The following is a 17,500-nucleotide window of genomic DNA, read 5'->3' as shown; positions in this document are numbered from 1 at the left end:
AGGGAGAGAGAGGGAGAGAGACAGAGAGAGAGAGAGAGAGAGAGAGAGGTTTATCAGAAGTAACACCAGCAGTAAACTGAAAGCTGGATTTGTAATGTGTGTTTCTCTAACACTGCACTCTGTCCTGTATTTGTCATGTTGATCTGGACACAAACACACAGAACTCAAATGGTCACTACAGGCCACCGTCCTCCTGTCCTCACAGACAGCTGCTCCTGGTGTCAGTCTGTGTCCTGCAGTGGAGCTTCCTGCCACCGGTGACTGCTTTGTTGTGACATCACAAAGTACAGGAAGTCCTGACGGCTGGTTTGTGTTCAGGAACTTGCAGTGACACAGAGTTTGAGTTTGAATGGATTCATCTCACAGAGAAGAAGACGCCGAACACTGCTGTTGCTTAGCATCACCATTTATTGATCTCTCTCGACCTGCGTTAGAGGAAAAATCCCACTGACGTGGTGGGCGGAGCCATGGGGGCGTTTCTCCTCAGCTGCAGCTTTTGTGCTTCGTCGTGTGAAACCTTCGCTCGATGATTTACCTCCAGTTTTCTTCGTGAAAAACATTGTTTGTAGTAAAGTTCCACTCTGTTAAAGTCTGTGTGCTTTGTTAGGAACAACTCCTTTTTACTGGGTGAAAATACTGGACCCTAAAGGCAGCACTGGGAATCAAACCAGCAACCTCCCTGTTCCCAGACCTGCAGCTTGTAATGGACAGATGACCTTCTCCTCTGCTTCCTGTCCTTCATCCCCCGCTCTCTCTCTTTACCTCTGCTGTCTCTCTCCGGCGTGAGCTGTCAAAAAGTACACCATGGCCGTGACACCCGAGTGTGTGTGAGTGTGTGTGAGTGTGTGTGAGTGTGTGTGAGTGTGTGTGAGTGTGTGTGAGTGTGTGTGAGTGTGTGTGTGTGTGTGTGTGTGTGTGTCTGTGTGTGTGTGTGTGTGTGTGTCTGTCTGTGTGTGTGTGTGTGTGTGTGTGTGTGTGTGTGTGGTGTGTGTGTGTGTGTGTGTGTGTGTGTGTGAAACTCAGACAAGCTTAATCGCAGCCCGTCCTTGTCTTGTTTCTTCTCTCTTTGTCTCCTCTTCTTGTTTCCTCTCCTCGTTTCCTCTCCTCGTTTCCTCTCCTCGTTTCCTCTCCTCTATGTCTTTCTCTCCCACTTATTCTTCTTCTTCATCATTTTATCACGTCTTCTTCTCCTCTGTAAAAGTTTTACATCCTCTCCTCTTTCCTCCCTCCTTTTTCCTTCCTCCTCAAGTCTCTCCTCTCTCCTCCGTTCTTCTTTCTCTTTTCTCATCTCTTCCTCTTCACTCTAATTCTTTCTTTCCCTCTGTTAGTCTTCTGAAGTTTATATCTCCTCACTTTATCCTTCACCTCTCCTCCCTTCTTCTCTCCTTCCTGCCCTTCATCTTCCTCCTCCTCTTCCTCCTTCTCTACCTGAGAGCTCCTCTCTCTCTCTCGTTTATCCCTCCTTCTCCCATTATTCTCCTGTTGTTCTCTCTCGGTCTTTATTTCCTCCTCTCTCACCCTCTCACTTCATTTTCCCTCCATCCCTCCTTTCCTCCCTCTCTCTCTTCACTTTACCCCTCCAGCTCCTTTTCTCTCCTCCCCATCTCTTTTCTTGTCTTCCTCTTTCTTCCTCCCTCCTCTCGTCTCTTTTTATCTCTCCATTCCTCTATCTTCTCTCATCCCTCCTCTCTCTCCCTTTTCTTTCTTTTTCCTCTCGTCCTCACACCCATCCCTCCTTCACTTCCCTCCCTTTTCCATCCCTTCCTTTCCTTCTCCCTCGCTCCTCTTTCCTTTGTCATCTTTCCCTCCATTTCTCCCTCCTTCTTGTTCTTCATGCTTCGCTGTCACAGCCACCAGAAGAACCAGCCACACACACACACACACACACACACACACACACACACACACACACACACACACACACACACACACAGTCGGACTCTAATGGCCCCATTTAGACAATGTGTCGCATCAGCAAGTCGTACGGCTGAATAATGAGGAGAAGAAGAAGAAAGAGGAGGAGGAGTGTCGCTCGTTCTTTTCTTCATCCCTCCATCCAGACTGCTGCTCCACCGTAAATGTTGTTCTGTTAGACACACCATCAGCGCCCTGACCCTGTGTGTGTGTGTGTGTGTGTGTGTGTGTGTGTGTGTGTGTGTGTGTGTGTGTGTGTGTGTGTGTGTGTGTGTGTGTGTGTGTGTGTGTGGTCGTTCGGGAGAAATATGGCCTCCGGGGTTTTTGCAGAAGTTATGTTTATGATGGGGCAAAAGAGAGAGAGAGAGAATGATAATGTACATTCTTTATGTCTCTCGCCCGCAATGAAACATCCGCTCTCTCTTATGCAACACACACACACACACACACACACACACACACACACACACACACTGTCTCTATCAACTGAAACAACTCTCACACAGCCTGTCGAATGATACCTACACACACTCATAAATGATACAGACACAAACACATTCACTCCCTCCATCATTCACACACACACACACACACACACACACACACACACACACACACACACACACACACACACACACACACACACACACAATCACACACACACACACACACACACACACACACACACACACACACACACACACACACACACAGCTCCTTCCTGCTAACAGGCGTCTGTACTGTCTCGTAAATGATAAACTCTCTGTTTAAACTCTCAGAGACAGAAACTGCAGCTGTAGCTGTTTTTTCTTTGTTGAATTCACCTTGTGTTTTTCTGCAGCAGCTCAACACGATTTATGAGCCACATTAACATTTTACACCTGACTTTATTTCCTTTGTATTTTCCCAGAGACGTCGCTTGTTACTGCAGAATAACGTGCAGGACGACGTTCTCTGATCGGCACACCGATGCCTCTCCGCACTTGAAGGCTGTTAACTACAAACTGCCTGTTTTACATTATCGCTGCCTTTTTTACCATAAGTTGTGAGGTTGATTTTCCACCTCCCAGGGAAGTCGTATTGATTTCCATTTCCTCTCTGTGCCGACACGGTCACCGAGCAACGACCTGAGACTGGACCGACTCAGAACTTCATCACAATCATCGTTTACTTTCCTTTATTTCTCTGTCACAGTGAAGTTTCTGTTGAAGTCTATTGAAATCCTATCCTGTTGATGTGTTCAAGGACACTCCGACATCTGAGAGTGAAGAGAGAAACCTTTACTGTATTATTAAGATACGATCTGTGATCCAGAAAAGAACAAAAGTATTAAATGTATATGTTCAAAACACAGGATTCAACTAATTTAATTTATAATCAATCACTCAATCAAACTTTATTTGGATAGCGTGTTTCATACAAGTCAGTGCAGACTGATGAGCTCAAAAGAAAAGAACAAATCAAGAGAGAAAGCCGAGAATCCCTCCAGCGTGTCCTTGGTCGGCCCGGTGGGACATGCCCGAAAAACCTCCCTGGGAGGCGTCCGGGAGGCGTCCGGGAGGCGTCCGGGAGGCGTCCGGGAGGCGTCCTCACCAGATGCCCGAACCACCTCAACTGGCTCATGGAGGAGCAGCGGCTCTACTCCGAGCTCCTCACTCTATCTCTGAGGCTGAGCCGCCCTGCGGAGGAAACTCATTTCGGCCGCTTTAAAAAGTCATAATAACGAAAACAGGAAAATTAATAATTAAATAGAATAAAATATAATAGAACAGACAACAGATGAGACAATAGTCAAGCCTGCATCAGTTTCTCTGTCGCTCTTTAGAAATATTTTTCAGATGGTAAAAATCTGATTCTGAGACGAGATTTAAAATTCAGCTCTGAATCAAAGATCAGCTGAAGGTTTCTTCTTCTTCGCTGGGGTGAGTCCAGTTTCTCTCTCTGAGCTTCAGAGGATTAAAACTTCAGGTTTTCAGATGAAAGAACGATGATGGTTTGTAGCTTCTGTCGTTTCAATCACTGATCAACTCTTCTTCTCTTGTGTTTGTGTGTTTTCATTTCATGGGAAAACAAAGCAGAGATCAGCAGAAGAGAGAGAAAACGCAGCGTTTAGTCACAAAACAGAAGAAGAAGAAGAACTGACTCCAACATTCGTCTCTTTAAACACCAGAGAACAGGAAGTTAGAAAGCGCTCTGAATCTTCTTTAAGTAAAATGACCTTTAAAAGCTCTCAGCATGCTTTTATAAAAGCCCCTCACACACACACACACACACACACACACACATATACACACACATATAAGATAAGATGAACCTTTATTGATCCCCCGCAGAGAGGAAATTCAATTTGACACAGCAGCACAAAAGAACGATGTAATTAAGAAATAAAATAAGAATAAAAACAGAATCTAAAACAAACAAGATAAATTAGAGATACTTTATACAATAAGAATATATAATGCAGGCTGTTCTGTACATGAGCAAAATACAGCAGATTCAGGTAAACATACTCAGAGAAACCAAATCCAGCAAGGTTTGGATGGTGGGTCCAGGTGGGCGGGGCTTGGTGACTGCTTTGTTGTGACATCACAAAGTTCCAGAAGTCCTGACGGCTGGTTTTAAGGCTCAGTTTCTGAATACAGGCTGTGTTCATTTCTCTGTGGACTGAGGCTTTGATACTTTCAATATCAGTTTTTTATTAGTATAAACTGAATATCTTTGCATGTGAAGTAAAGTATCAGGACATGAATCAGTCATGATTGATTGATTGATTGATTGATTGATTGATTGATTGACAGATCTCGGATGCAGAGTGGGAGGACATGTTGGAGGGTTTCGATGAGCGGGGTTACCTGACGGCGCGGCGGTGGAAGCCCGGTGACGACCCGTACACGCTGTACGCCTTCAACCAGAGGGAGAGCGAGCGTATCCCCAGCAACCGAGCCCTGAGAGACACCAGGCACTACAGGTACACACACACACACACACACACACACACACGCTTTGTGTTTGTTTCTTTGGCTGTGCGCTGCAGCTGGTTTAAAACCTGTGAGATGAAGTTTATCTGTTCAGCCTGAGACAGCTGTCAACCTCTGGAGGGATCTGTTTATTACACACACGCACACAGATACACACACGCACACGCACTCACACAGAGACACACACACACACACACTCACACTCGACACTGTGATGTTTTCATCTGTCCACACAAAACTTATCAGCACACACACACGTGACACTACAGTTTAGCTCTCAGTGTTACAGGTATGTACACACACACACACACACACACACACACACACACACACACACACACAGTCAAACAGTAACTCGGCAGCAGCCCTCGTGGCTCCTGATTAATCCCCTAATTTAGATTATGGAACCAAACACGTTTTCATAGCGAAACCACCAAATTACAATCCGTCTGTCTGCGAAGAAATTAAATTAAACACCAAAATAGAAATCCTCTTAGAGCGGCGCCGCGCTCGTCTGTCGGAGAGACGCTCCGCGGGCAGATAAGGGCGCCGCCGCTCCAACACCCGCCGCTCTTCTTAACACATTCCACCAGATAAAAAACTTCCAGGCACTTGTGGAAAGTGTGCAGAGGTCCAGTGTAGATCACACACACACACACACACACACACACAGAGACACACACAGTCACAGAGACACACACACACACAGAGACACACACACACAGAGACACACACACACACACACACACACAGAGACACACACACACACACACACACACACACAGACACACACACACACACACACACACACATACAGAAACACACACACACACACACACACAGACAGAGACACACACACACACTCTTTCACATTGTGGCATTTGTTTGTGTTGTTGTTGTCAGGGTGACATCAGAGCACTTCCTGTTTACGTGTCACTGAGTGTATTTTCTATTCAGGTGATAAAACTGATGAGAAACTGGAAACATAGAATGAGAAGATGTTCTGTTGCTGAACCTTCAGGCGTCTTGTTTCTCCATCAGATGCAGATGTTGCCGACGTGATTTTAAACACAGATTCCAGCGGACGTGTTCGTGGGGAGAAAGTTTGAGCAGAGCTGAACTTTTAAGTCTGTGAAGTTGAGCAAAGTTTGTCCAGCTAACTTAGTCTGTAATTAAAGGAGCCATTTGTAAGTTTTGCTATCGCTACATAGCTAACGTTAGCATTAGCAGTTGTATAACAAACGTTGTAAGTTCAGCATCAAACTTCTTGGAAACTTGGAAAACAACCCTTGTGTTTAGCTTCTATTTCTATCACTTCTTTTCTTCTGCTGATGTTAGCATGCAAACTAGCTAGCTCCGGCCCATCTCCTCACTTTCCGATACCGAGTCACTGTAGCCTGCAGTCTGTCTTGAAGACGTAGCTGCTCAGAGGACGTGTTATAACCTCCTGTATTATAAAGACAAAGATGGCCGAAGCTCTCGTCACAACAGAGAGGCGTAGGCACTCACAATCACTTCCTGTATCTGTGTCACATGGTTTCTCCTCCTCCCCGCCCCCTTTAGGAGACAGGCAGCAGGTCTGAGTCTGTTCACGCCAACAGGAGACGTGGACCTGATCACATGATGATTGTTTCTCCTCACAGACACTGAAATGAATAAGTGATGAATTTATGTGAAGCCTTCAGGACTCTGACCTCTTTCTCTGCGTCGGTTCTGGTCTCGCTGCAGTAGAGCTCAAATAAAACGTATTTCTTTGCTTAATAATTCTAATATTGTTCTTATTGTTGAACTGTTTTGGAGGGAAAACACAGACTGATAAGACAATTACAACAGGAAGTGACGAAACACTGGAAAGTAAAGACGATAAAAGAAAGATAAAATGCTAAAATGCTAAAACAGAGGAGATGAATCAAAGTGAGTAAAACCAGAGATAAAAGTAGAAATAAGATAAAAGAATAATCAGAGAATGACTGACCAGTAAAACAGCTTGAGTTATAGAAATAAATAGATAAAAATAAATAGAATTCAACCAAGGACTAAAAAGGTGTTTTGAGTTTGTAAAGGTTTTGATCTTCATCAGGTTTCAGTCTGAGAGACAGTCAGGGAGCATCACACAGACGAGCTCAGTGTGTGTGTCTGTGTGTGTGTGTGTCTGTGTGTGTGTGTCTGTGTGTGTGTGTGTCTGTGTGTGTGAACCAGCTCCTTCACTTGTTGATGTTTGATGTCTGTGTTTTATGGCGCTGCAGATGAAACGTTGATGATTATAAGACAAACATTTTCCCGTCGTGCCGCCGCTCGCTGATTAAAGGTCAGCAGGTGGTTCGTGCTGGTGTGACCCGGCTCTCTGATGAGAAGCTGAGTGTGGGCGTAAATGGGGCGGCTGTTCGTGAACATGACTAAGTCCTGGACAGTGGTGGAGTGAGCACAGCAGGTTAAGCTAACCTCTGTTAGCTAACCTCTGTTAGCTAACCTCTGTTAGCTTAACCAGTCACGTCGCCGCTCTGCGCCACATTCAGAGGTAGAATCCTGCAGATGATGGGACGTTTGATGTCTGACTCAGTCAAAGCTGCTGCTTCTAACACTGTGTGTGTGTGTGTGTGTGGTGTGTGTGTGTGTGTGTGTGTGTGTGTTTCCACATGTCCATATGTGAACGCTAATGTGCGTAAATGCTTGTGGTGTCGATCGCCTGCATCATCTGCTGTGTTTCCGGAGGAGGGAAATTCACTGTCGAGCTGACATAAGGCAGCTGAGAGGTGTGTGTGTGTGTGTGTGTGTGTGTGTGTGTGTGTGTGTGTGTGTGTCTTTGACAGAGAAAGTGAGAAGTGTGTGTAGGAGGGGGGAAACCAGGGATACGCTTACACATTAATCTGTTAGCACTGAGGTAGGGGGCTGATAGCACTCATTTATCTTGCATAGGGTGTGTGTGTGTGTGTGTGTGTGTGTGTGTGTGTGTGTGTGTGTGTGTGTTATGTGATTATCAGTTAACTCAGTTCCCATGTAGCTGTAGATCTCAGCAGCTCTTGGCAGGAGGAGTGATAGCAGCCCTCCCTGTGTCGGGGTGGAGAGAAAAGAAGAAGTGAGGCTCAGTATTCTTAGAAACACCTTCTCCTCCTCTGCTGACTCACTGAGGTGCTTCCTACTCTCTGGCTCTGATCCCGGGGAGCGTTCGCTGGAAACTCAAGGTGCTGTGACAGGAATTAGTAGAAGGAGCCCAAGAAGTGAGAGAGCGGAGAAGTGATAAGACTCTGTGGAGAACATGATGGTGCGGTGGTCGAAAAACTCCTCTGACTGATAGTTGATGTGGATAAATACAGCTGTGATGTGATGTAATATTCTCAGTACAGATGCCAAAACAATGTTGTTTTTTGAGTATAAACACGTGTTTGTGTGAAAACTACAGACTGTAAATAAAGATGGCCGTCACCCACAGGTTTCTGAAGCTCAGAGTGAGCTGCTCCACTGTCACCATCTTGGCAGTGTCTGACTCCGCCCCTAACTCCCAGCCAATCCAAATATGGTCAAAGAGGAGGGGCGTGTGTGGAGCTGAGACTTAGTTTGGTTCATACACTCACCCACCTGTCACAGTTTTTTTACGTCTTCCTATCTGCTTATGCATTAATCTACAACAGCATATGAACGTATCACGTCACATTTCACCACATTTCCTCGACAAACCCCTGAAATAACAAGGTAATACGAAATATCATTATTATGATTATTACCATGAGTGCAGCAGATAACTGCAATAATCTTTCAAATGTGGATACAAGCACCAGAATTGATGTGTTTTTCCCTCTGGGGCCATTCATTTGAAAAATCCTGTTAGCCACTTGAAATTTCAAGATGGCCGCCATTTCTGGTACAGGAAACACATATTTCACAAATTCATGTCAAATTCACTTTCTCTTACATTCAGTAAGAGTCGACAGTCGGCTTGCTTACTTGTCTTAACATTAGCTCTCTAGGCTAACATGCTAGTGCTAGGCTAGTTAGGGAGCTTTCTTGTGAGTAATATGCACTGAAATATACTTTCATTTCTTTTTTTACAGTGTACTAAATTTCATGATTTAACACCTGGATTATTCATATGAGAAAATAGTGGATGAATTTATTGCAAAAAATAACATTTCCTTGCCAGAAATGGCGGCCATCTTGAATTGTAGCATCTGTATCCACATGATTTCCCTGAAACATGCAGCTACCTGCTGAACTATCAGTCCTGAAGTCTGAAATCAGGTCTGTGTTTGACACAAGCTCAAAACATCGTCACGTTTTATTCTACAACATAAAACACATCAGTAAATACTCCAGTCCTTGAAGTTTTTACGTCTCGGTTGCTAACGAGCGTCTAATTGAGATACAGAGGTTGTCGGGGAAGCAAACAGTCACTTCAGCTGCTGTTACTCTATCTGACCTTTCTACTGAAGCACTTCCACACAGATTGTTGTTGCTCACAGTGTTGTGTATTCATGAATGTACTTTTGCATTCTTTTGATGAATTATGTTCTTTTTATGTAATTTGTGTAATTATAAAGGGCTTATCTCCCCCACACACCCCCGAGATAAATGCTTAATTATCAGCGTGTGGTTACTGGAAGAGAAAAGGCTGCTGTGGTGTCATGACGGCTCGTTTCACACGCGTGTTGCACCGTGTTGGAACACGCTCTGCTGCACCGCCGCTCCTCTTCATACACCGCGCTGACTCCGGGGAGGAGCGCCTGTCTGTATCCGCTCCAACCACCGGAGTGTCTCCGTCGTCAGGGTTTTGTTTTGAGGACACAAACAACACGAGGAATAAAATCTGAACACCAAACACAAACTGAGAGCAGCAAGAAAAGTGTTTAATCACATGATGTGGAATTAGAGTGGAACACAGACGGGCTGAGAGGAGAATCTGACGTCACTTTAAGACGTTGAAGTCGTCCACAGAGAAGCTCTGCTGTAATCTGCACGTGGTTTCTGCAGCTCTACACCTGTGATGCACCTTCACTAAAGTTTTGTTGTCTTTTACATCATTTATCTCCTGTTCACATTTCCTCTGTTTCCCTTTGTCTCTCCTTTACAATAATTTTTCATACACTGTCCTCGTCGCCGTATCAACGATGTGTGTGTGTGTGTGTGTGTGTGTGTGTGTGTGTGTGTGTCGTCCTGCCGGGACACGTCTCCTCTGTCCTGTCTCGGCCCATTGTCTCCGAGCTTGGATCTAATCCCTGTTGGGTTTATAGACTGTCTGTCTGTCGGAGAGCAGACGGAGGGAGGGTCCATTGTTCACCGAGATAATAGCAGAGCACTGGAGTGGAGTGGTTTATACACACACACACACACACACACACACACACACACACACACACACACACACACACACACACACACACACACACACAAACACACACACACACACAAACACAGCCTCTCGAGCTCTGCATGTGGCAATTATCTTTCCTCTCAGCAGCTTGTGGCATCTCCCCCATCTCCTGCTCCTCTTCCTCCTCTTCCCACCTCCTCTCTCCTATCTCCCCACCTCTCCCTGAGCCCCCCCCCCCCCCCCCCCCCCATGCACTGCAACAACCTGGACAGCCTGCCTCCCACTTCCTGCCTCCCACCTCCCAACCAAACACCACAACATACAGACACAGAAGCGCCTGAGTAACCAGTGATGTCAGCTTCAGACAAGCAGAAAGGTGAGACTGTAGAAACACGTCAACCACAGGGACACGTTCAGGCTTTACCACCTTCCTCTGAGACGAAGGGTCGAGTCTTTGATTTCTGTTTCATGAAGCAGCAACAACTGATGTGTGAACGTGGCTCAGGAGAAAATATTTGTATTCTGATAGAAGAGTCAGACACGAACCTGCAGCAGGATCTACATGATTAAAGGTTCATATTTGGTGCAACGAGACAGAAACTCTGTCATCAACTCTTGTCAGGACTTCTGGAACTTTGTGATGTCACAACAAAGCAGTCACCAAGCCCCGCCCACCTGGACCCACCATCCAAACCTTGCAGGATTTGGTTTCTCTGAGTGTTTTTACCTGAAATCTGCTGTATTTTTATTGGATCACTCAGAAAACAGTCAGCCAATCAGAAGAGAGGCTCAGAGCCTCCTCTCTTCTGATTGGCTCACCGACCTGTTGTTACTAGAGCTCCAGAGAGAAGCCTGAGAGAGGAGATGTAAAACTACACTGAGATGGTTTTTATATCTTCTGTTGGATCAACACTTCAAATAAAACACAGAAGAAGAAAACATGGAGCTTTAACTTGGAAATTGTGTCCACGACCTCAGAGAGAGGAGGAGTGACACCTGTAGAAGCCGTGGCCATAGATTTCCTCCAGGCTGCAGGTCAGAGCTGTGTCGTCTAATCTTTATGTGATCGTCATCCCACTGGGAAAATAACAGACCTTCATCGTCTCCTCTGAAGCTGCTGCCCTCTCTCTACTGGAGTTTCTCTTCAGAGCGGTAATCTGCCAGCTCCTCCTGCTTCTCTCTCTTTACATTCACTTCTTAAGCCTCATTGCTGAGCTGCTTGTGCACTACATTACCCAGAGATCACCTGGTGATCACACACTGGCAGAGTTTGAGTGTCTCTGGATGTTGGTGTTGTTTTCTAAGCTCTACAGACACTGTCAGAGCGAAGCCAAACTGAGCTGTTAATAAGTCGTTTCCTTCTAAACGACCCAGAAATGTGTTTGGTTTGATTTACAAACAGATTCAAACCGAACTGAAGAATCGTGACGTGAGAAAACATGTTAATGTCCCGATTAAGATACAGAGAAAATCCTTGAATATCTCAGTAACGATGGAGTTTTACTTTCATAAAAGGAGAATAATGTGGAAATTAAGGACGAAGATCTGGAAGAAAGATCTGAAAGTCTTTACCTTTGGTTCGCACCATGTAGCAGGTCACTTCATTTCACATGCTAAACAGCTGTAGATACACTACAATTGGATAATTTGAAAAACCCCTTTAGCCACTTGAAATTTCAAGATGGCCGCCATTTCTGGCAAGGAAATGTTATTTTTTGCAATAAGTTCATCCACTATTTTCTCACATTAATAAACCAGGTGTCAAATCATGAAATGCAGTACACTGTAAAAACTGAAATATACTAAAATATCAAAAATATTACTCACAAGCTTGCTAACTAGCCTAGTGCTAGCAAGCTAGCCTAGAGAGCTAATGCTAGTCAGTCAACAAATAGACTGTTGACTCTTACAAAACCTTCATCTTTCACAATATATAGTGAATTTTTCACACGACATCAGAAACTGTACAAATGACGCTCAGAGGAAATGTAAGAATAAAAGAAATGGCGGCCATCTTGAAATTTCAAGTGGCTAACGGGTTTTTTCAAATGATCCAGTTATGTTGTTTCCACATTTGGAAGATTACTGCAGTTATCTGCTGCACTACAGATATCAGTGGAAGTTAGTGTTGTTAGGAGAGAAACCAGCAGAGCAGGTATAAAGTTATAAAACCCACTGATATAAAGCTGCTTCAGTTTTCTCCCTGTGACTCTTCTTCTTCTGCTGATGAGAGAAATGTCAGCCGTCTGAGGCGGGAACATTAACAGAGTGTAAAATCGTCCTCCTGTCTGCCCGACGACACAGCAGCAGCACCGTGCGCTCATTTGTCATCTTCTTTGTTTTGCCGTGGTGAGAGATGTGATAACGCTCCAGTGTTTTGTTGTCACTGCTCCAAAATGGAGGCATCCTCCTCGTAACTATCGGCAACCAGAGATACGGCGGCTCCACTGAGGTGGTTGCTAATTATTTCATCGCTTTGTGACCCAGTGAACCTTGATCACGTATCACTAACTAGATCATGTAGTCATCACTGACCCCGTCTGTGTGTGCGTGCGTGCACGTGCGGGTGTGTGTGTGCGTGTGTTTGTGTGTGTGTGCGTGCGTGCGTGCGTGTGTGTGTGTGTGTGTTGCTCACGCTGGCGTCAGCATCCTTTCACACTCAGTCAGCCGCTCAGTCATGTTTCAATGAATCACAACATGCAGCTGAACATGAATCAGTGTATCACGTCACCACTTCCTGAAAAACCCACAAAGAAGAAACTCTGACGTTTCCCCTCGTCAGCCTCGTTCAGTTGATCATCTGCATCACTCCGTCTGGAATCAACAACATGAAACATCCCTCTCTGGACTGATGCTTCAAGCCTCCGTCACTGTGGCTCCTCCTCCAGTAAACGACCCGAGCCGGCGAGACGTTCAGGTGAAACAGCGATGAATCTGGTTGGAAAGTGAAAGTGTTTGAGACGTCTGAGTTACACTTCTGTCCTCAACTGTCTCTCCATGTGGACAAACATCTGAGACAATCAGAGCTTCGTTGTCTTCCTGTACAGTGACACAAACTGGAGGGAAAAATGGCGGCAAACGTGGAAGTGATCAACACGGCCGCACAGGGTCGAAGGCAGAAACAGCAGCTGTCAGACGATCGACACTTTTCTTCAATCAACACGTCGACTTGAACCAACAGCCGCGGCCACAGAGACTCGGTCTGTGTGTTGGTTTTAATCTGTGAAGCTGCTGAATGAATAAACGCATTTCTAGAAGCCGATGGGGAGAGTAGAAACGTTCTCTCTCAGCGACGCTGCAGACACACTGGACTAAATCCAGCTGTGACGTTTTCTCTCGGATCTGAACCTGAGAAAACTTAAGGACTCTGATGTCCTCGGTCCTGGTCCTGGTCCTGGATCAGGATCAGGATCAGGATCAGCACTAGGATCAGCGGTCTGAGATGACTGCTGACTCGCTCACCTGTGTTTACACTGAAGCGAAGACGCAGCACTCGCCATGGCAGGAAGCTTCTCTGCGAGGTTAAGAAATCCCCTTGGTGTATTGTGGGTAATCTGCTGATGTGGAACCTGAGCTCTGAAGCACCCCGGTGCTGTACAACAGCACGGAGTGACAGTGACGCTAAGCGGCTTTACCGTAGCTAGCGCCTCAGCTAACCGCGGCGCCGTGTCTGAGAGACGCCTGCGTGTCGAAACGATCCGCGAGCAGACGGCGTTACAACTGTATCAGCTCTGATCCCTGATCAGATTTGTCTTCCTCTCATTCAGCCTGTCTTCATCTCTGCTGCAGAGAGAGAGAGAGTGTGTGTGTGTGTGTGTGTGTGTGTGTGTGTGTGTGTGTGTGTGTGTGTGTGTGTGTGTGTGTGTTGTTTTGTTAATGACTGAAGTGTGTTTCAGGGAATTACAGTGTGAGAAAACACAGTGTGTTTGGGACAGAGGATCCAAGTGAAGCTCTGATGTCTCATTGATTTCACCTCTTAAATCCACTTCAGATGAGGAGGGGGAGGAGGAGGAGGAAGAGGAGGAGGGGGAAGAGGAGAGGAGGAGGAGGAGGAGGAGAGGAGGATGGGGAGGGGGAGGAAGAAGAGGAGGAGGAAGAAGAGGAGAGGAGGAGGAGGAGGAGGAGAGGAGGATGGGGAGGGGGAGGAGGAGAGGAGGAGGAAGAAGAAGAGGAGGAGGAGGAGAAGGCAGATTATCCATCATCCACCATCGATCGGTCCGGTCACTTATTGATCGGTCTTCATTGATTGGCTGGTGTAAGTGAGGCTCAGGTGTGAACATGTGACAGGTAAATGAGTTGATGTTTGAACAGTGGAGCATCGGCAGGTTTTATTGATGATGTCATCGTTATTGAAGTGATGTCACCTGACGTCACTGTGGACGTTCACCTGAGACCAAGTGAAAGTTGTAGTTCCTCAGAGCGGCGGCTGAAGAGTCGTTCACTTTAACTTCCTGTTTTCTCCTGAATGTAGTTTCTTGCTGCTGGACTCATTTCAGATGTAAAAATAGGACCACCTCCTCCTGGTCGTATCCCTCCGCCGCACGACTAGTTCCAGGTCACTTCCTGTTTATCCGGAGTCAGAGAAAATAAGAACCACGTGTGTGAAGTTGAGAGTAATGGCTAAAAAGTGTTTTCTGAGGTCACACTGACCTTTGACCTTTGACTGACAGGTGGCGGATCGTTGACGCTCTGTCTCTGTTCATTAGTTTAAACTCTGGAAACAGACGCCGTCCTGTGTTTTGTTTTTGTCTGTGGAGAATAAAGAGTTTACAGTTGAGTGTGGAATCGTTATCGTTGTTGTTATTAGTGTAATTATCACGTCTGTTCTCAGTTTGTCAATAAAGTTTCTTCAGTTGAAACAGACACTTTGTGCTGCTGTGGACTGGAGCTGTGCAGCGTTACTGCTGATGATGCTGCAAACAGCTGGATAACGTCACGCTCCAACATCACACACACACACACACACACACACACACACACACACACACACACACACACACACACACACACACACACAAAGGCCCCATCAGTCTCCCCTGCTGAGCTGTGGCGAATGAGAATTACAAGTAAAACACTGCAGTAAACATCCATTTACACACACACACACACACACTCACACACACACACACACACTCACACTCTCACACACACACACACACACACACACACACACACACACAGTGAATGTTATTGTACTTCTGTTGTGAAGCAGAGTTCACTAATAACTTCCAGCTGAAGAAGCACAAGAGAAGAAGAAACAGACGCATTAACCAGGAAGTTAAAAAACACGTGAACTAATGAACGAGTTAAAGATCGAATCAGTAAATAATGAAATGAACTGATTAACGTGATCGGATGAATAATTAATGAACAAACAAGCGAGGGAGTAAACAGAGGAGAAAATGAAGACAGGTGACAAACATCAGGCGGATCAGATTCTCATCAAGTCGACTTCTGCTCTGAAACAAAGACAATCAACAGCACACCTGCGTGAACAGGTGAGACCACAGGAGGCACTTCCTGTGGTCTCACCTGTTCACGCAGGTGAGACCACAGGAGACGCCTCCTGATCATTTACATGACGACCTGTTTCATCTTCACAGTAACACAGACTCAATCACTCCAGCTGTGTTCATGACTAACTATGTTCTTTCCACTAAACACTACATTACCCATGAGCCTTTGCCCTCATTGCTACAGAGAGGTGAATTAGAGTTCTCAAAAAGCTCTCGTTGTCACCGTTGTCAATGAAACGAGCTGAATTCAGTCTTCTTCGTCTTCAGCTCCTCCTCCTCATCCATCAGCTGCACGCCACAGAATTTCGAGCTCCATGATTGGACCATTCACGACCACGAGGAGGTGGTTCTAGTTTGTCTCTGAAGTTTGCTGTCTGTTGTTTGACTCTGGCCTCAGTGGACGAGTGTCCCGCTAGTTTGTTGTTTTGTGCAGTTAATGATAAATTTGACCTCAGTGACCTTTGGATCACAGCCCGGTCTCTTAACGAGTATCACACGTCATGTGACCTCTGCCTCCGTTGTCTCGACCTGCAGCAGGAAACAGTCCGGTCAGCTGAGCCGTCACTGAGCCGTCACTGAGCCGAGCTAATGATTGAAACCAAGAACGCTGAAACAAGCGACTCTCTCGAGCGTGTCCTCCTGTTGCTGTTCAACACACACACACACACACACACACACACACACACACACACACACACACACACACACACACACACCCACGCACACAGGCCTTTCTGATGCCCTAAGCAGGATTACCATTAAATAAGTAAACCATAAAATTTCCAACTTTTGTGCAGCGCTCCAGAATGTATTTGTCATACTTTCTAATTTAACTCTCGTTAAACCCTTGATTAGTTCCAGCTCTCCTCGAGTTTGTTGGTGTAATCCCATTTAGTAAATCTGATACACAACACTGGTGTAGCTGTAACACAATCTGAAAATGTTTGTATCCGTCAAAGTATCTGTTCTAAGCAGCAACATGAAGAACCAGAAGCTGCAGTTCCTCTAACGGCCACTAGAGTCTGGCTCCAACAGTGAGTCAGTCCCCATAGACTCCCATGTTAAAATGTCCAACTTTACAGCAGAAATAAACATGTTTACAGCCTGGTTCAAAAAACTGTTTTAGTCTCTAGAGCTGATTTCCTCCTTCATGACACCTGTTTATATAACTCACCTGTTTATATAACTCACCTGTTTATATAACTCACCTGTTTACATTTTATTGAGGACTAAAGTTATGGAGGATTGAGGGCGTGGCCTCTTTGATTGACAGGTGGGTGAGTGTATGTTTGACACAAACAGAGTCTCAGCTCCTCACACACTCCTCCTCTTTGACCATATTTGGATTATCTGGGAGTTAGGGGCGGGGTCAGGCACTGCCAAGATGGCGACGGTGGAGCAGCTCACTCTGAGCTTCAGAAAAAAAAGACATTTTCATTCGTTTCATGGGACTTTTATTTTACAATTCCACATTTATTTCCCAGCTCTTTTAATTTCCATGTATTGAATTCAAATGAGGGGGCGTGGTTATCTCACAGATTCAGACCAAAGCTCCATAAATAATAAAATGTCATTTTAGAATTAAAAAAGCAATTTATTTTTTTTATTTTTTAATTCATTTATAAAGCTATTTGTGTATTTATTATTTTTTTATCAAGATTTATTAAGCCACTTATATATTTATATTTACATTTATTTATATATTTCTACATTTATTACCTAATGCATTTATTTCAGGATTTAATTCTAAGCTTTATTTATTTATTTAATATTGACTTAGATGGCAT

At 45.2% G+C, this 17,500-nt stretch overlaps 1 protein-coding gene across 3 annotated transcripts in view; it reads left to right on the top strand.

Moving 5' to 3' along the window:
* galnt14 (UDP-N-acetyl-alpha-D-galactosamine:polypeptide N-acetylgalactosaminyltransferase 14 (GalNAc-T14)) overlaps positions 1-17,500 on the top strand; it is a 146,155-nt gene that overhangs the window by 27,278 nt on the left and 101,377 nt on the right. For all 3 annotated transcript variants that reach the window (XM_056405006.1, XM_056405005.1, XM_056405004.1), the window contains one exon: positions 4,713-4,882. In XM_056405006.1, the coding sequence (XP_056260981.1) occupies positions 4,713-4,882 (170 nt within the window). The remainder of the gene's footprint in view (positions 1-4,712; positions 4,883-17,500) is intronic.

The sequence above is a fragment of the Seriola aureovittata genome, chromosome 19 (assembly GCF_021018895.1).
Source record: "Seriola aureovittata isolate HTS-2021-v1 ecotype China chromosome 19, ASM2101889v1, whole genome shotgun sequence".
Taxonomy (NCBI): Eukaryota; Metazoa; Chordata; class Actinopteri; order Carangiformes; family Carangidae; genus Seriola; species Seriola aureovittata.
Note: the sequence above shows the minus strand (reverse complement) of the source record. Positions and strands in the feature narration are given on the sequence as shown.